This window comes from Megascapheus bottae, chromosome 24 (assembly GCF_031878675.1).
Source record: "Megascapheus bottae isolate mThoBot1 chromosome 24, mThoBot2.hap1, whole genome shotgun sequence".
In the NCBI taxonomy this organism is placed as follows: Eukaryota; Metazoa; Chordata; class Mammalia; order Rodentia; family Geomyidae; genus Megascapheus; species Megascapheus bottae.
Window position 1 is genome coordinate 12,741,708 of NC_143532.1, and position 19,242 is coordinate 12,760,949.

The 19,242-nt window shown below is 44.2% G+C and overlaps 1 protein-coding gene across 1 annotated transcript in view; it reads right to left on the bottom strand.

Annotated features, from left to right (window-relative positions):
- Positions 1-19,242, bottom strand: part of Phaf1 (phagophore assembly factor 1) — a 21,147-nt gene continuing 1,905 nt past the window's right edge. Inside the window, 15 exon segments of the mRNA XM_090357491.1 lie at positions 1-1,417; positions 2,039-2,111; positions 2,516-2,574; positions 2,700-2,833; positions 3,238-3,281; positions 4,213-4,295; positions 5,897-5,980; positions 6,072-6,205; positions 7,389-7,501; positions 7,590-7,687; positions 8,655-8,749; positions 9,013-9,092; positions 10,124-10,167; positions 13,928-14,011; positions 15,927-16,009. Of these exon segments, the coding sequence (XP_090213617.1) occupies positions 1,331-1,417; positions 2,039-2,111; positions 2,516-2,574; positions 2,700-2,833; positions 3,238-3,281; positions 4,213-4,295; positions 5,897-5,980; positions 6,072-6,205; positions 7,389-7,501; positions 7,590-7,687; positions 8,655-8,749; positions 9,013-9,092; positions 10,124-10,167; positions 13,928-14,011; positions 15,927-16,009 (1,295 nt within the window). The 3' untranslated portion in view covers positions 1-1,330.

Consider the following 19,242-nt stretch of genomic DNA (forward strand, 5'->3'; position numbering starts at 1 on the left):
TTTTAGTACAAACATCTCAGCAGCAGCACATGGTGGGCATTGCTGAGGGCGTGGGTGCTTTATTGGAGAAGGGATGTAGGCAGGGAATGAGGCAGTCTCCCCATGCCAGGAAGATGGGTCCAGTCCTGGTTACCCCGACAGTGGGGTATGCACATCTCTGGCCAGACCATAGTCCAATGGGAAGACACTAGTGAGTCACAAAGTCACGGGAGTGCCACAGAAGCCTGGGTGTGGGTCCAGGAACCACACTGGCACGAGGGGCAGGTCCCCTGCACATTCATGAACTATACAGGATGAGGCTGTACATGAGTTAATTACAAAAGTCATATTTACAAAAATCTGTATACACATTTGAAAAACTCACAAAAATTGTCATCTATGTATCACAAGTTGCTAGACCAAAATATTAAAAATGGGATAAAATTATACATTTCTCTTCTCAATTCTTTTCAAAAGGATTAATATGTTTAAAGCACATATATGCTATTTTCCTTTAGCAATATCCATGAGGAAATCAAGTAACCCAGCCTTCCTTGAGCTTCTAGAAGCCTTGAGCTATGAGTGGCCTGGCTAAGGGACAGTACCCAGGGTTGGGGAAAGGGACTGGCCCACAGTGCAGAACAGAATGCTCAACATGACAAAAGGAGGAAGATGTCTTTGGCTAAAACTTTGGCATTAAATAAAAGAGGCAAACGAGATGGAAACATGCAGTCCTGCCAGCCAGGGTGGGCCAAGCAGAGGCACAGGTAACCTTAAAAGCTGACTCCAAGAGCAGTGGCAACCAGGCCTGGGCACAAACCTAGATGGCAGAAAGCTGTTTCATATTTAAATGGGGTGCTTCCTGGGCCCAGCAGGGAGCACAGCACGAAAGGAACAGGGACAGTTAGGTGGCCACAGCCAGCTTATCAAGTAACTGAAGTGGATGTAGTGCAAATGTGGCAACAAAGTACTACAGACACAAGGGTCACGTGGCAACGTGGGGCCCAAGGCAGGGCCTTGTCATCATCCGGGGCGCCTGTGTTCTCAGCCAAGGGTTGACGTATTCTGCCTCAATAGGTTGAGAACCCCGTGTCCAGGTATCAGGGATCAAAGTTTGTGCTTCTCTTTGCAGTCCATGTTTCTTGTCAGCAGCAGCAGGCTTAGAATGGGCAGAAGAATGTGTGAGCCGACTGTCCCATGGAAGAGCATTCAGCCTGAGACCCACTTTGGGAACATCCCACAACACTTCAACACTGGCAACTGGTCCAGGAAAAGCCACAGGGTGGCACAGAGACCCACAGAGTTAGATGCAATGCACAGTTCCACAGGCAGAGGGGCATGGGAGATATCTCTACGGGAGCTCTGCTGTTCTCAGGTGGGCACCGGGCCTAGGGGGCCCATACAGAGTCACTGAGGCAATGTGGTTGTTCTGCATGACCTGGTGTGAGAAAACAACAGTGGGTTAGGGAGGGATAGAAGATATGTGTATAGGGTCACATGTAGTATAATCTACCTGAATCCAAGGACTGAGCCTCTGACCCCTCACCCTTCCCCAGTTTATGATGCAGGCATCACCTCTTTCAGGGGACCTGCCTGTTCCTCATGGGAAATGCAGTTACTCCACCCATTTATCCAGCCCCTGTGTAACTGCTAAGAGCCTGCTGAAGGTGGGGCCTCTAAACAGAGAAGAGGTGCTACTCATTCGTCTCCCAAGTCAGGGGGGCCTCCAAAGCCACTTCCCCACAGTGCATTTGTACCACTCAAGGGTCTCCCTGGTATGCCACCTTTGGACCCATTATCTTAAGGGTTCCCTTCTCCTGCCATACCTGTTTTAAGATAGAAATACATGGGATCTCTGTTACTTCTCATCTTTCTGGATATAGATTTCAGCCTCCATTGCCCTATATTTTCCCAATAGTACTTTTGAACCCTTGTCGTTAAGTGTGTAGGCTGAGGATTTACCTGCCTAGAATGACAACTAGGCCCTCCTTGATTCCCTTCAGTCATTTGCCTGTCCCTACCATGACTGCCCATCCCTAACTTCCTAAACTAAATTTACCTCAAAGATCATCCGCTGGAGACCAAAGCAGAATGTGGAGCCAAACGGGTTGGTGTTGTTTGGAGAAGAGGACCTGAGGCCAGAGAAGTCAGAATTAGAGGAGCAGATAGAGGCAAGGCCAGAAGAACATCCAGTCTCTTTTGGAATATGGGCCACTGATTAGTGGTCTTTTCTGGCAGAGTGTATCTCTCTCCCCATGTAGGTCCTCAAGGACTTAAGAATTGGGATAGCCTCAGTCAACTTAGTATCCTAAAGAATCCTTGACTCAACAGTCAAGATCAGCTTCCTGTTCTAACTCACTAGGGGTACGAGGGCCCCCACATCTAGCTCTAGGGCAGGCAGTAGGGAGCTACACTGAGAGACCCTTGTTCCCTGTCTGAAGTCTAACATGCTGGGTGAGGTGGCAATGCTCACTGGGGGGCTTCTGGGGTTCAAGAAGCAGGGTGGGGTAGTCCAAGATGGCAAGCTCCCACTCACCTGTGTAGAACAACAGGCTTCTCCACAGGATGGCCCAGGAGTTCCTGAATACTGTCCCACTGTAAAAGAGAGAAGGAAGGAGCAGCAGGGTTAGCAGGGTCATCCCTGTGGCTCATGGCTGGCCCCAGACTACTATCGGGCTCATGCCCCATTTCATTTTCAGGTGAAAAATGGGAACTCTCACCTTACTGTAGGTGGTGCATGTTTCTGTCTGACCATCTTCATTTTCTGAAAAAGAACACGGGGGCAGGCTGGTAGCTGGCTCAGCTCACCTGCAGCCCTAGCCGCAGGCAGAATCCACACCCAGCACTTTCTATGCTAGAGTGGAGCAGACACACGAAACAAGCTGTTTGGAGCTCCAAAACTGAAGAGGATGAAAGGGCAAATAGAGGCCAATTTCAGTGCATGCTATACCAACCAGCATTGGGCACCAAGGATGGGTTGAGAGCACTGGGTGATCATCTGTAGATAGGAAACTCCCTTCCAGTAGTCAACAATCCCAGTCGCAGGATAAGGCCATGAAGGCCTCCAGGATACTAGACCACCAAGATGCCCTCAGAACAAGGGACCCCATCCCGGGGCAGCTCACATTATGGGCAGAATCAGGTGGGTAAAGGCTCTACCAACTAACTACCACCTTTTCTGCTGGCTTCCTCCCTCTTCTCAGAGGGCAAGTGAGTCTATAAAATTTCTTCCTTAACCTAAGTGAATAACCTACTCACCTTTCTTTATGGTTAGTGGGATCTTGAACTCACAGCGGTGATAGCTAGAGAGAAGGCAGATGACAAACAGTAAAGGCTGGGCTCCCGGGAGGCCTGACCTACATCCCTACTCTACCCCAGGAAAACCAGAACCTAAAGCCTTACCTTTAGGACCTGGCTTCAGAACTCACCAAGGAAGGCTCAGTTGAGTCAATGAAGTCAAACTAAAGGGTAAGACTCTGAGGACTAAAGAACCTATCCCTTCAACATTTTTAATCTAATCTCTATTCACTTTACAAATAGAGATGAAAGCATGGGACACAGGAGCAAGAACACAGAAGGCATTCATACATTCAGTTCTTATGAGACAGCTAAGAATTCAAGGAAAGGCTATAAGGTTATCTTAGTTTCTCAGGGCCTATCTCTAATACTGCAAGTTAAAAACCACTCAAAGGGAGCTGGGAGTTTGGCCTAGTGGTAGAGTGCTTGCCTAGCATGGATGAAGACCCGGGGTTCGATTCCTTGGTAACACATACATAGAAAAAAAGCCAGAAGTGGTGCTGTGGCTCAAGTGGTAGAGCTCTAGCCTTGAGAAAGTCCAAGGACAGTGCTCAGGCCCTGAGCTCAAGCCCAGGACTGGCAAAAACAAAACAAAACAAAAAAACCCACAGAGCTGGGCGTGGTGGCTCATGCCTGTAATCCTAGCTACTCAGGAGGCTGAGATCTGAGGATCAAGGTTCAAAGCCAGCCTGGGCACAAAAGGACCTGAGACTCTTATCTCCAATTAACTTCTAGAAAATGGGAGGTGGGTAGGGTGGTAGCCTTGAGCTGAAGAGCTCAGGGACAGCGTCCAGGCCAAGTTCAAGCCCCATGACCCACCAAAAAACAAAACAAAACACCCACAGAAAGCCCTCTGACGGAAGCCACAACTCCTTTTTCCTGGGGGTTTTTAGCCCAAAGTGCACTTGTCAGAGTGGTAGAAATGGGTGTACTCACATGTTAAAATTATAATGTCCAGGGTAATTGGTATGCAGGACAAACTTCTTTACTTTGTGTGTATTCGCATCAAAGAGGATGTCCTGGATAGAAAGCAGAGTGACATCAGGGAAAGTCAGCAAGGCTGCGGCAGGGCAGGAGCCTTTCCAAGGGCATGCTCAATTTGGAGGCTCCACCATGGCGATATATGTGGCAATCAGTTCTCCCTCAAACAACAGTCACAGGCGATGCCCATGGCCAAGCAGCCTTGAATGGGCATTTCCTGCGACAGCAGAGGGCTGGCATGAGGCTCAACTATAGTTGCTTGGGAACAAAAACATATAAAAGGAGATCTTTCCTGTAACAGCACCTAACTAAAATAAAATTTAAAAAATTACTCTAATGGTGTGCAGATTTTAAATCAAAGGCTACCAAGAACCAGAAGACAGCCAGGTATGGTGGCTCTCGCCTGTAACCCGAGCTACTCAAGAAGCTGACCTGTGAGTGAGGATCGCAGTTCAAAGCTAGCCTCGGCACTAAAAAGTCCGTGAGACTCTTATCTCCAATTAATCACCAGAAAACTGGAAAAGGCACTGTAGAGCAAGGGGTAGGGTGGTAGCCTCGAGCTGAAGAACTCAGGGACAATGCCCAGGCCCAGAGTTCAAGTCTCATGACCGACAAAAATAAAGACAAAAACCCAAACAAAACAGGGGACCCTTAACTCTTGAAGAGCTCAAGTCACCTGAGTATTCTGAATGCCATGACCAATCAGATCCTCTTGGCTTCCATTACACCCTTTATTGAGGTAATTTAGAAGACTCAAGGTCCAGGCCAGCCCTGAGATGTTTCCTGCTGACACAGTTCATACAACTATTTCTCATACATGCAATCTACCACCTGTCGGGGTTTTTAGTCATCGGTCCCTCCCGACCTGCAAGAGGGATAGAGAGAACATGCCCCAACCAGGATGAGCTGAGAAAGGAAAGGGCCAACTGACGGCCCTCACCCAGCCCTCCCTCACCCTAGGACAATCAGACGTGTCAGGGAGACCCATCAAGGCAGGAACTCATTTATTGAGGAAGTACATTCAGCTAATATAGCATGCAGGAGCCTATCAGCACAAAGATGGGCAGGGCGGAAGAGAGGACGGAAGGGTTCGGGTCCTATCCCAGAGGTAGCCTTACATTACAAACCACAGCCGCGCCTTCCAACCGGGCAACAGGCAGGTTGGGTCCCAAAACCAGGAAATGAGCACTGGGCCACGAGTTAGGCCTCCTTTTCTACAGCATAGGTTTCCATTTCCCTGATGTGACGTACCCCACAACCACCAGTTCCACCAGCTCCATCTAGTGCTTCAAGTCCTTAAGGTCTCACCTCTGGGGTGGTGATCTAAAATTACAAAAGCATGCTCCCACAGTCTGAGTTCTTTTCCTCTCCCTATCTTGACTCCAAAAGACGAACCTAATACATTGTATAAAGACAGTCCAGCTATCTGCATTTTTCTTTCAGAAAAGGAGACAAATCGGAAACCTAATGTTTTTCAGTGTTTTTGAGAAAAGGCTATGTGAGCTAGGGCAAGGTCCTCTTGCTGAAATCCCCCTATATCCAAATGGGGTTATGGATAGATGTGTGCACACAGGTATGCAAGGGTGCACTGCCCTTTGCCAACAGAAATGAAGCGCTTCTCTAAGGCACCACCACTTACCACTCCAAGAGTGAAGTAGTTAAAAAAGTAGTCATTGCACTTGGATGGGACTTGTTTATGAGGGGAGGGAGAATGGATTTTCATCTGTTGGAAAAAACAAACAAACAACGATAAAGACACTACTCATCTAAAAAAAAGAGACTGCCTACTCATTCTACAAACACATGTTCCCTACCTTGTCTTCTGATTTATAGAAGACCTTGTGTGGAGAGCCAAGCATACTTAAAACATCTTGACAGGAATCACCAAAATACACCGAACGTTCAAATACCCGCATCTTTGCATCTGCTAATAGGCCAGGTCCACAACCTGCAGAGAACAAGGAAAGGTTTATCAGGTTCAGCTCAGAAATGGAGACATTGAAGCGCAAGACCCTGAGGATTTCAAAGAAACCACTGGCTACAGGATGCATTATCAGACTAAACTGCTTTCAGTTTGTATTACACATAAATGGAAATACTAGGTTAACAAGGTTAAGACTCTATAATTATATTATATTATGTACCAGGGAGCATTTAATCTTTCTAAAGTCATAAGGAATGCTGGAGAATTCATTTATTAACTTACTTCTAAGTGTCAGACAGGGTGAATGAGGATAAATATGGTCAAAGCAGTTTGTGTATGAAAACAGAACAATGAAACCTGTTAAAATTGTTTTAAGGATAAAGGAAAGAATGATAGAGGGGTCAGTTTGATCAGAATACATTGCATGCTCTTATAGAAATAGCACAATTAAGACCCCTCTATACAATTATTGTAAGCTAACAGGAAAAAAAAATAGTGATCCCAAAGAGCTAGCGAGCCCCTTTCAACCTAAGACATAAAGAGCTATGTCTAAGACCCAGGAAGAGGCCTCCACTGGAACCTGAAGCTGCCAGTGCCTTGATTTATTAGTCTTCAGAGTTGTGAAAAATATATTTCTGTTATTTATAAGCTACCACTCAAGTTATGTAGGTTTGTTTGTTTTGGTTGGGCTTGAACTCTGGGCCTGGGTGCTATACCTGAGCTGTTCAACTCAAGGCTAGTGCTCTACCATGTTGATTTTCTTTTTTCTTTTTTTTTTGCCAATCCTGGGCTTGGGCTCAGGGCCTGAGCACTCTCCCTGGATTTTCTCAAGGCTAGGGCTCTACCACTTGAGCCACAGCACCACTTCTGGCTTTTTTTGCTACGTATGTGGTACCAAGGAATCGAACCTGGGTCTTCGTGCATGCTAGGCAAGCACTCTACCACTAGGCAAACTCCCAGCCCCCATGTTGATTTTCTTGAGAGAAGAGTCACAGACTTTGGTGCCTGGGCTGGCTTTGAACCACGATCCTCAGACTCAGCCTCTGGAGTAGTTAGGATTACCGGTGTGAGTCATCAGTGCATGGCTTTATGTAGTTTTGTTACTATAGTCTGAATGGACCAAAAACATCTCTGAGCACATAGGAATTTAGAACGTTTCTCCCTGAATATAATAGTAAATCTATAAACCTCAAAGTCAGTAACAGACCTGCAGCAAGTAAGCGAAGTCGTAAACCTGATGGTCCTGTCCCATCTCGAAGAACATCTACACTCTCAGCATACACATTGCCCAGGAAACAGCTCAGGGGCATCACAGGAGCCCTGAGGACAGGCAGAGAATGAGTAGATGCTTGGTTCGCCTTCTCAGGGAGCCCATGCCCTCAGCAGGATACCCCTTAAGCCTACTTACTTGGTATCCTGTAGGCTATTTCCACTGTAGATGTACATTCTTTTTACCGTTGCTCCATGGGGTATTTGGAGAGAAGCTAGACCATGGGCAAAGTTGGGCTGAAAATACAGGACAAAAGTTTTACTAAGAGCACTGCAGGTCATGACTGGCATAGCTCCTCCCTGGTGCTCATGACCTTCAAAGGACATTGCCAAATCTGGTTTCAGATTAATCAACTCACCCTGGAGAAGCAAGTTCATCTGTTTTGTTTTTGTTTTTTGAGACAGGGTCTTGCTATGCAGCCCAGGCTGTCCTCAAATTCTTGATTCTCCTGACTCAGTCTCCTGAGAGCTGGGATTATAAGCTGCCACACTTGGATTCCAAGTTCATCTTTAAAACAACAGGAACTTGGGAGGCAGAGATTGGGAGGAATCACAGTTCAAAGCCAGTCCAGGCAAAAAAGAAATTTCGCGACTCCATCTCAACTAACAGCTGGACACGGTAGTTAGTGTCTACTTCTTATCCTAGTTCCAGGGCAAATCACAAAAGGCTGGGCACAGCAGCCTGTGCCTGTCATAGCCAGTAACATGAGAAAATCTAAGTAGAAGGATTGCAGCCCAAGGCTGCCTGGGCCTAAAAATTAAGACCCTACCTCAAAAATAAACAATGCAAAAAGGGGCTGCAAGTGTGGCTCAAGCGATAGAACATCTGATGAGTAGGTATAAGGCCCTAAGTTCAATCCTTACTACCACTGGAAAAAAAAAATCCAAAACCCAGGTGACTGAATATGCAGAAAACAGCCTCTCCAAACAATTGGTCACTGGGAAAACAAAAATATTTAGGTGCTTTAAAGTGAGACATGGCTAGATTTGCATCTGAAAAGTCAGCCTCAGTGCCCAGAGCCGTGTGAAGTGCCGTTTTCCTGGGAATATTGGTCTGGACCCTGTTCTGTCAACTCTACCACTTAGTCCTTAAAGATTTTAAAGACAGGGATGCCTGTCCAGTACCCACCCCACCAAGGCCCTGGCTACTGACCCACACCACATGGGCACTGTGTGACTATCACCAGGGGACAGAAGGGCTAACCTCATACTTGGGAGCTTCAGTCCATGAATCTAACTGAAACGAGAAAGACAGTCCTCTGAAGTTGAGATGGAAGAGCTGCTCAGCAGAGTTGTACACTGTGGGAAAAGAAAATGACATGGTTGACTGGCATCTGAAGTCACCAGCGTGAACCGGCTTGGCAGGGAGTTATGACTGGCAATACCTCCCTCATGCCTTGTTTTAGAACTGGCTTACTAGGATGAAAACAAAGGGGAGGAGATTTGCTTCACACCCAAGTACCAGCCCCACAACACTCAAGCTGGCAGGATGGCTCTACCTTCCAGGTTTATCACTCTGGGTTGTCTCTGATGATCAGAGGAATCAGAGGAACTTGACTTACCTCCTGGATGGGTTGCTCCAAAAGACTGGTCAATTTGCTCAATAGTGGGAGCTATGGCCTGAGAGTTAAAATGCACTCCACTGAAAGACAAAGGTATTTTTATTTATAAACTGGGAATCCTCTTGACTCACCCTTCTGAGTGATGGCATCACACAGCTGTGTCACCACACCCAGCTTTAAAGAACTTTGAAGTGTGAGAAAATTAATCAAGTATGAAGGTCAATTCTTGTGAGGCTGATATATAGAGCCAATTCTGTAGGACTACTTAAGATATTACCACCTCTTAATAGAAGAAGAAAAGCCAGATCCTGAGGTAAAATATAGCCAGACTAAAAGATAACTAGAGCAGGGCACTAGTGACTCATGCCTATAATCTTTGCTACTTACAAGGCTGAAATCTGAGGATCACAGTTTGCCCCGGTAAGAAAGTCTTGTGAGACTTTTATCTCCAATTAACCACCAAAAGAGCCAGAAATAGAGCTGTGGCTCAAGTGGTAACATACTAGCATTGAGTAAAATGAAGACCAGGCCCTGATTTCAAATTCCACTTGAACTAGGGCTATCGCCCACTGATTAGTCAAGCAATAAATGTTGACGGAGCCTAGCTCACAAAGGGTAGAAGATCCATTGAAAGAAGTGTTCTCTATGCTAGTATAACACCTTGCCACAGTGGGCAAGTACCCATGGATCGCACAAGCTATTCCCATTTGCATCTAAAAGTATTTTAGTGCTAATATGGGAGTACCTTGGGCATTCTCTTTAGCCCTGACTTCAAGTCAGAACTATCTGGCTGTTCTGTTGTTCATGAAAATTTGAAAAGTGAGCAGTTATTACTCAGGAAACTTTTCTATTAATGAGCTACACATGAAACATGCCAGGCTGGCCTCAAACTTGTCTTGTTTCAAGCTCCCAAGTGCTGGGATTAAAGGTCCAAGTGTATATCATCATGTCAAGCTCACACAGAATATTCGTAGTGAGCTTTACTTCCCCAGGAAACAGCAAACTCAGAGGTTCTCAGGAAATTATGGTACTAAGCTGTAATCCCTGGGTTGCTGCTATTATGATCATTTAACAATTTCATGAAGCTATCGGGTGGCAGGGGCAAACTTACCAATATTTTAACTTTACTTTAGTCAAGTCATATACTTCAATCACCTAAAAAAACACAAATGTTTAAAAGTTGTTAATTCTTTCAATTTGATACAATGACAAGACTGAAAAAAGGTTAAAAATACGTAGGGCTGAGGGCACAGAGGACATAGCTCAGCTGTAGGGTATGCTTAGTCTATACTTGCGCTTCTATTATCAGCATCTCACAAACACAAATAAAAGAAAAAACTTTAAAAAAAAAAAAAATCAAGCCAGGCATGGCAGGTTATGGCTGTAATCCCAGTATTTGGGAGGCAGAAGCAGAAGGACCATGAATTCAAGGCCAGCCTGGACTACATAGTGACACTCATGTGATATGCAAGTGGGAAACCCCTTGGTGCAATTTAATATATATATAAAAGTAAAACAAGCATGAGTAGAAGGGCAGGCATCAGGAGCAGAAAGGGCTAACGAAAAGGCTAAGAAAAAGATGAATATAGTTTATTTGCATGTCAGAGATAGAACAATGAAACCTGATTAAATTATTTAAGAGAGAGTAGGCTAGAGGAGAGTAACAGAAGGGGTAAAGTGGATAAATATACACCTTATTTATGTGGGGAAATGTCACAATGTAATAACCATGCCAGTGTAACTAATGTATATTAAGAAAAAACCCAGAACCCCAGAAACACTGTTATTTTCCTTTATTTCAGTATGAAAGGGGGTGAGGAGGAAGCTAGGTCAAGAGGTGTATCCCTATACACCTGAGGTAGGACAATCACTTCAGCTCATGATTTCAAGACTAGCCTGGGTAAGATAGTGAGACCCATTTCAAAACAAAGTAATTTCAACATAAAAATGGAGGGAGACCCACAAATGGTAACCTTCCTTATTCCAAGGGAAGCTCAAATGATGTTCATGATGCTCTCGATGAAGACTCAAGATCCCTATATTTAACCCACTTTGTTTTTGGTTGGTTGTGGGGCTTGAACTTGGGGCCTGGGTGTTAACCCTGAATTCTTCTGCTCATGCCTAGCACTCTACCACTTTGAACCATAGCACCATTTCTGGTTTTCTGGTGATTAACTGGAGATAAGAGTCTTACTGACTGTCCTGCCTAGGCTGGCTTCGAACCACAATCCTCAGATCTCAGCCTCCTAAGTAGCTAAGATTACAGGCGTGAGCTACCTGCACATGGATACCATCTGATTCTTATTTCCAATTAACCTCTAGAAGCAGCAAGTAGTGCTGTGGCTTAAAGTACTAGAGCACTGCTTTGAGAATAAGAATTCAAGGATAGTGCCTAGATCTTGGTTCAAGCTCCACAACTGACAAAAAGGAAAAATGTTTCATGGACCTTCCTGCCCAAGCTGGCTTTGAATGACAATCTCCAGGTCTCAGACTTCAAGTAGCTAGAAGTACAGGCATGAGCCACCAGCACCTGGCTATGAAATCCACTTAAGTCATCTTGGGATATCTACCACAGGAATACCACTTTTCCAGAGAAATAATTTCATACAGCTTGTTGAGGCTATGTAGATACTGAGTCCTCTTTCTTTCAAATATTATAATAAAAATAATTCAGAGAAAGTTACTTCCCAAACGAGCTTATTTTGATGTTTATTTTATTTACAAACAGAAAGATGGAAGAGAAAGTTTATCCTACTAGAAAACAAGCTGTATACATTAGCTTATGACAAGTTTGAATGTATTTATTTGGTTAGCAAATACTAACAGAACATCTACCAAAAGGGCTCAGGCTGAATTTGAAGAACTTCATGTGAAGTTTGCTTCTACGTGGATTTTTGCCTCAGAGCAGAGGGAAAAGGAAAAAGTACTGAACACTTCACCATTAATGGTGCCAAGTAGTAAGCACTCTGAAGTACTCTATGCTTGGTTGTCAAGGCTGGGTAACAAACTGGAACATGTAGAACCATCTACTATGCTCCAATTGGAAGGTCTGGCCTTCAATGTGGAGGTCAAGCAGAGCTGGTTCAGTATCTGTCACACCACTCTGGGCCCAAATGAGGAAGGGATTGTCGAATACTATATGTAGGAGCATCTGGCACCGCACAGAACCTGGGACATTGTACTCTAAAGTAGTTCACCTTTGGCCAGACTGTCCCTAACTTTATTCCCTAACAATAAGCCAAGTTGGAAACTTTTTGACTATTCTAGAGCTATTTTGTCTTACCTGTTAGGAAGAACTGCTCCCTCTGCTGGGTTCTCTAGTGCTTAAAATCATCCTTTTCCCCAAATGTGAGTGAGCTCTTTGCTGGCAAAGTTAAGTCCCTCGAAGCCTGACTCACTGGCATACACAGGGTTAGATGCTCATGGTATGTCAACCAAATCTGTTGAGTATGAAGCTATTTAAGGGCAATAGGAAACTTCAAAGTATGAAAAATGAAGCTGGGAGGGGCTGTACAAGGAGGACAGGGGAGTTGTGATTCACAAGATACTCAGGATCTCCTTCAGAATGCTTGGATATAGTAGTATATCATGCTAAACTGGTATGTCATTTTGCTGAGGTCAGGGTGTCAAGCTGGCAGTGTCTCCACTTTTAGCCAGAAGCCTTGTTTGTTGAAGGCTTAGATAATCTAAGGCTGGCTAATGATCCCTCATATGGATCATTTTCTCCAAAAGGCTCCTTTCTATGTACTGCTTCTCTCCTTAACAAGTCACTTGTGATAGAATGATAAGAACTGGGAAGTACCCAAGTCTCTTTTCACAACCTGACTAGGAAAATGGATCTGGCATGCCACTGCCTGGAACCCATTCAACCTTATGACTCTGAGGCATGAATCTGGTATCACATGACTAACCTGTGAGGCCCAGGAACTTGACAGCAGAGTGCATTAAAAACATCCTAGACTAAAATAGATTCTAGCAAATGGCACTTGATGCTAATTAAGACATCCTAAATACCAGCAAGCTGTTTGCTTACATTTTCACAATGGGGTTAAAGTATCAACTCACACCTGGTAGTATTTACCCCAAGCCTTCATACTCTAGAACAGTTTTTATTTTCTGTCTTTCAAGTCACTTTGTTGACATAAGAATGAACCAAATAAAAATCAAATCCTATTTTTATCAGTAGCTGCTGTCTCATCACCCCCACCCCATTTTCTCCCCCTAATTTACCTTATTGTTGTTTTAGAGGTGATATAAGTGGGGTTACTTTTATATATAGCAGGTAATAAGTATATTTCCTTTCGTATAGTGTCATCTACAGTAGTAATGTTTATAAATAAAAGGAAAAATAAACATGGCAAGCTTTATTGTAAAAAAAAAAAAATCTTATAATAATACATATTGGGCTGGGAGTTTGGCCTAGTGGTAGAGAGCTTGCCTAGCACGCACAAAGACCCGGGTTCGATTCCTCAGTACCACATACATGGAAAAACTGGAAGTGGTGCTGTGATTCAAGTGGTAGAGTGCTAGCCTTGAGAAAGCCCAAGGACAGTGCTCAGGCCCAGGCTTGGCAGTAATTATAATAATAACAACAACAACAAAAACAACAATAATAACAAGAACATATTACTCAGCTTCAGAAAGACTGGATGAGGAGCTGCGAGTGTGACTTAGTAGTAGAGTGCTGGCCTAGCATACTTGAAGCCCTGGGTTCGATTCCTCAGTACCACATAAACAGAAAAAGCTGGGAGAGATGCTGTAGCTCAAGCAGTAGAGTGCTAGCCTTGAGCATAGAGAGGCTCCGGGACAGAGTCCAGTCCCTGAGGTCAAGCCCCTGAACCAGCCAAAAAAAAAAGAAAGACAGACAGACAGGATCAGCAAGAAATGAGGCTACAGCTGTAATTTACATATTTACCTTAAGTCTTTGATTGAAAGCATCAAACAGTAGTTTGATCCCGTCCTGAGTCAGGTTAAGAATGAGGTCATGGCTTAGAGGAGACTATAAAAGAAAATAAAACACATTCTGAACAACTGATTTGTTCATTAGCATGAACTGAAAGCCTTATAATAAAAATACAGTGTACAAAGGAGACCGAAGAGTAGGCAGTCCCTCTCTCCCCAAACTAATGAGGATTGGAAACTCCCCTCAAAATTGTTGCATTAATGTTGTGTTTCTTCCTTCTAGTCTAGCTTGTGCTTCATAACACTGGATGAAAAGAATCTCTCCCTTCTAGACCTGAATACAAAATACCTGGGAGAAAGGGACAAAATTATGTGAGAATACAGGTCACTCTCTTTTGAGATTCCAGGGTCCACATCTGTGGTTATAAATGTATTGTTATCAAAACTATAGAATAGACAGGTACCCACGGTCTATGACTGTTAATTCTACTCAATGGCTAAGAGCTGAAGATTGTTGTTCAAAGCAAGCCCCAAAAGACAAAACCTGTTACTCTTATCTCTAGTTAACTTCCAAAAAGCTGTGGCTCAACTGGTAGAGTGCTAGCCTTAAGCACAAAAGTTCAGGGACAGTACCCAGGCCCTAAATTAAAGCCCTAGGCCCAGTACAAAAATAAAATGAAACAAAGCTATATAACAGTCTGTTAGGAATCCATGTCATGTGAAAGAACTAGGACCCAAACTCAGTAGGTACTGAGTATGCTTGATAGCTGGAACCATGCCCATTCCCAAGCTCTTTGTACTATCCACAGAAAACACGTTCTACTCCTTGAATGTTTCAGTTCAGTTTCTAGGACTAAAAATATGTAATAGTTTGATTACATGTAAAATGCCACTCTTAGTCCTATTGACCCTCCCCTGATCCTTATCAGACATACTTCTTTCTGGTAAGTCCTAAGGAGTCCTATTTCTACATTTGCCCCTGCGAGTGTAGGGTTGAAGGGAAGAACTGCACAGGGTAGTAGACAGAACCTTGATAATCTTAGTGGCTCTTAAAACTCTTCTAGCCAGGTATTAGTGGCTCATGACTGTAATTCTAGCTACTCAGGAGATTGAGAGGGAAGCCTAACAGAAACCTTACCTATCTGAAATCTAAAACATTCTTCAAGTCAAAAATAAGATGTCATCAGGCACCAGTGGCTCACACCTGTACTCCTAGTACCTCAGAAACTGAGATCTGAGGACTGGGGTTTGAAGCCAGTCCAGGCAGGAGACTCAGTGCCAATAAACTACCAAAAGCCCTAAGAAGAGCTGTGGCTTAAGAAGCAATGCTAGCCTTAGGCACAAAAGCTCAGGGACAGAGCTCAGGCTCCAAGTTTAAGGCCCAGGGCTGGTGTGCAAGCACACAGGCACGCACACAGGTCCAAGTCATTTGCTTCAGGATTTGAAATAAAATGGAACAAATAGAATTGATTCAAAGGGTCTCAGAAGAGCTCCCAGGAGCATCCTTTGAAGTGTAGGCTCAAAATTATTCTCTGTGTTGTGCAACACACAAGGTACCACAAAGGCTGTTCCACATAGTAGCAAGTGATCTTTGTCACAGAAGCAGTACAGGCTTTAGAGCTCAATGGAGAGATTGCTCTTTGAGACTAATAAAAAGGGTGAGCTGTATCTGCTTCCTTTCAATCAAGGTATGTACTGCCAGACACAGGTCTAGGTCTATATGGTGGTACTTTAAACTCAAGCCAACCAACAAAGCCGAAAAGATGGTTTTAAACGTGGAAATGAAAGGCAAACACCTAGCAAACCAGAGCTAGCCCAAGGTGCCTTCCCGCTAAAAAGTTTCGTCTTTAAGGGACAGTAAGCAGTTAAGCAGACACAGGAGATAAACTTGACAACTGACTAGTGCTGAAGATTCTCCCACTGGAACACAGCCATCCCTGTCAGTCAGCTTCCTCTGGAGGTGACTCACTGACAAGGGATGCGTCTAGTAAAAAAAATTAGCCAGCACTTACCTGCTCACTGTAGAGAACCTGGACATTTTTGATGATACGACAGTGCTTCTGAAGAATGGCTACTGCCTGAGCCAGGGGCATTCCTGAAAAACAGTAAGGACACCTGTGTAGTTACTTGGGCTATCTATTTACTTATACCTACAGATAAATGAGTAAACAAAAATTCAATGAACAGGAAGGTGCCAGTGGCTCATGCCTATAATCCTTGCTACTCAACAGGATCATCTGAGAATCAAGTTTCGAAGCTGCCCTAGGCAGGAAAGTCAGTGAAACTCTTACTTCCAATAAACTACAAAACCAACAACAGGGCCAGGAGTTTGGCCTAGTGGTAGAGTGCCTGCCTAGCATGCATGAAGACCCAGGTTCGATTCCTCAGTACCACATACATAGAAAAAGCCAGAAGTGGTACAGTGGCTCAGGGTAGAACATTAGCCTTGAGGAAAGTCCAAGGACAGTGCTCAAGCCCAGGACTGGCAAAACAAACAAACAAGCAAAAAAACCCAACAACAATAAACAAAATTAGAAAAAAGTTAGGCAGCAAGCACTAAGGAATTACACAGATTGTGTAAAGGAAGGGAATGTAGGAAATGGGGCCATCTGCAAGAAGCCTAAAACAAGCAAGGGGCTCAGGGAAGACAAAGTCAGCAGGAACCCAAGAATAGGATGAGAAAATCACTGACTATGATTTTAGAGACCAAGGTTCTATTCCTCACTCTTCCTAGGTCCTAGGGCAGGTCCCCCTCTTTCATTCTGGCTTCTACAACAGCAGTTCTCAATTGAGTTTTGTTAGTACATTTGTAAGTTCAAAGTCATACAAATGATTTTACTAGATTATTATTTTAAGACTCATAAATATCTCTAAAATACATGGCCCATTTCAAGCAGATTTACATATGCCCTATGTGTGTGTGAATATATACTGGCCCTGGAACTTGAACTCAGGGCCCAGGCACTGTACTTGAGCTTTTGTGCTCAAGGCTAGTGCCATAGCTCTATTTCCAGCTTTTTGGTGGTTATGTGGAGATAAGAATCTCAGGAACTTTCCTGCCTGAGGTAGCATCAGACTGCCACCCTCAGATCTCAGCCTCCCAAGTAGCTAGGTCACAGGATGATCACCAGCCACCTGGCTATGTCTCCATTTTAAGTAATCCAGATCCCAATGGCCTCTCTCACAGAGATCACACAAGTTTGTTTTCAGAGCCCACTATATATTCAACAAGAAGACATTCACAGGTCCTAGACAACCTAGAAACTAACTCAGGTCCGCAAGTTCTAAGTCAATGTGTGTTATTCACTACTCTGAATCCCCAACTCCCAGCTGACCATCTACCGAGTGGCAATACTCAGACATGGCTTGGGATGTTGGAGTCCTGCACAGAAATGAGGAAACAATCTCAAAAGGAACTCCACAAGGCAAAGTTTCCTTTTGTAGAAGGGTGCACCATTAGTCAAAAATCTGCCAAGCAAGCACACAGAACAGGCAGGCTTCTCCCTTTTTTATCCCCGAAGGAACGAGACTTGTTCCTCTGCTGGAACTGTCAGCATCAGGGCTCAGCCTCACAACCTGCTCTATTGGCTACAGGGTAGGATGTATTTATATAAAGTGACCATCGAAAGACTTTGAGGTATGACTAACTGTACTCAAAACTAAACTCAAAACACTTATACATGCAGCTCTTTTCTGTAACAATCTTAGGTGTGTCTTGAAGGATTGAATCCTGCCTGATTCCCTAGGGTCAAGCAAAGCACCAAGTGCACGCTCACATGCTGTCCACAGGTAGGTCATTCTGTCCTTGGCCCCCAGGAGAAAACAGCCCCCACACTGCAGGTAGAGCATTCTACCCTGGGCCTGGCCAAAGACAATGCTCTTGGCCCTAAAGAAACCACAGCCCCAGTTTATTTTCTGCTTCTCTGTTAAACCTTATATAAGCCCACTCATCAAAAATCCAGTCCCTGGGGCTGGGAGCATGGCCTAGTGGTAAAGTGCTTGCCTAGCATGCACTTGGGTTTGATTTCTTGGTACCATATACATAAAAAAAAAAAAAAAAAAAAGCAGCCCAAAGTGGTGCTATGGCTCAAGTGTAGAGCTTCACCCTTGAGAAACCCCAAGGAGAGTGCTCAGGCCCTAAGTTCAAGCTCCAGGACTGGCCAAAAAAAAAAAAAATCCAATCCCTTGCACAATCTCCAATCCCTCAGGAAGGTCTGTGACCCTCGCTGTTCCTCATTAAACAGTCCTAGCCTGCTGAGGATTGAGTCCAGCCTATTCCTTTTCTGTTGCCTTTCATTTTCTTTTTTCTTTTTGCCTTTCATTTTCCTAACAGGTCTTAAATTCCATTTAGGAGCAACCATTTAAGATAAAACCTTACATTTCAAAAAATCTTTCCTTGCTCCAAAGTATTTCCTCTCTTCCAAAGGAGCAATCCTGTCTTAGCACAATAATCAATAAGAACCAAGCCACCTGTAGAGATTCCCTTTTCGAATACTTGTTTGTTAAACATGTTATTTGAAATATGATGTAAAAATCAATGTTAATAAATTCTTAAAAAAAAAAAAAAGAACCAAGCCACTAGGCCAGAGCAGGAACCTCTAAAGCAACCTGCTTCGACAAAAACTTTTCCCACAAGTAGAAGGAAGGATGTAGGGTGTGTGACAAGGGGAAGAAAGTCACCATTCTAGCTCACAGAGGTAAACACCGTCTTTAACAAACTGAGTCTACAGAATAAGAGAATCTCAATTTCAGAGATAGCTATTTTCTTCAGTGATGCTTCTTCAGGCAGTAGTCTTCTTTTTCTTTTGGTTCACTGTGGTTTGAACTGCACAATTAAGTCACACCCCAGCCTTTCTAAACACTAATTTAAAAAAGGGAATGGGGGTGGGGAGGAAGCCAGATAAGGGAGTGAGTGGTAGAGAAAGTGAGCAGTATTGAATATATGACAGGACTCTGCTTTGTTCCCGTAACTCAATATTTTGTTCCCAAGGCTTGGTCCATGGACTACCCTTCCCGAAAGGAATTAATCAAAATGTGAAAATCCAGTTCCTCACCTCGCTCCTCAAGTTACAGGTGTCACAGGACTATGGAAACCAGGCAGAAGACAGTTCAAACTATATGGGTTCGAGGAGCCAGAACTACAAGGTAAACTCATGAAACTCTGAACCCTCAGAGCTACCTGTGACCTTGCCCCACACCCATCTCCCTACTTAAGTCCTTCCATCCCTGCCCCACCCCCAACACCCTTATGTCTACTACTCTCCCCAGGTCACCATGCATGCATCCCTCTTGAACTTTCCATTCAAGTTGATCTGGCCTGTTGAATTG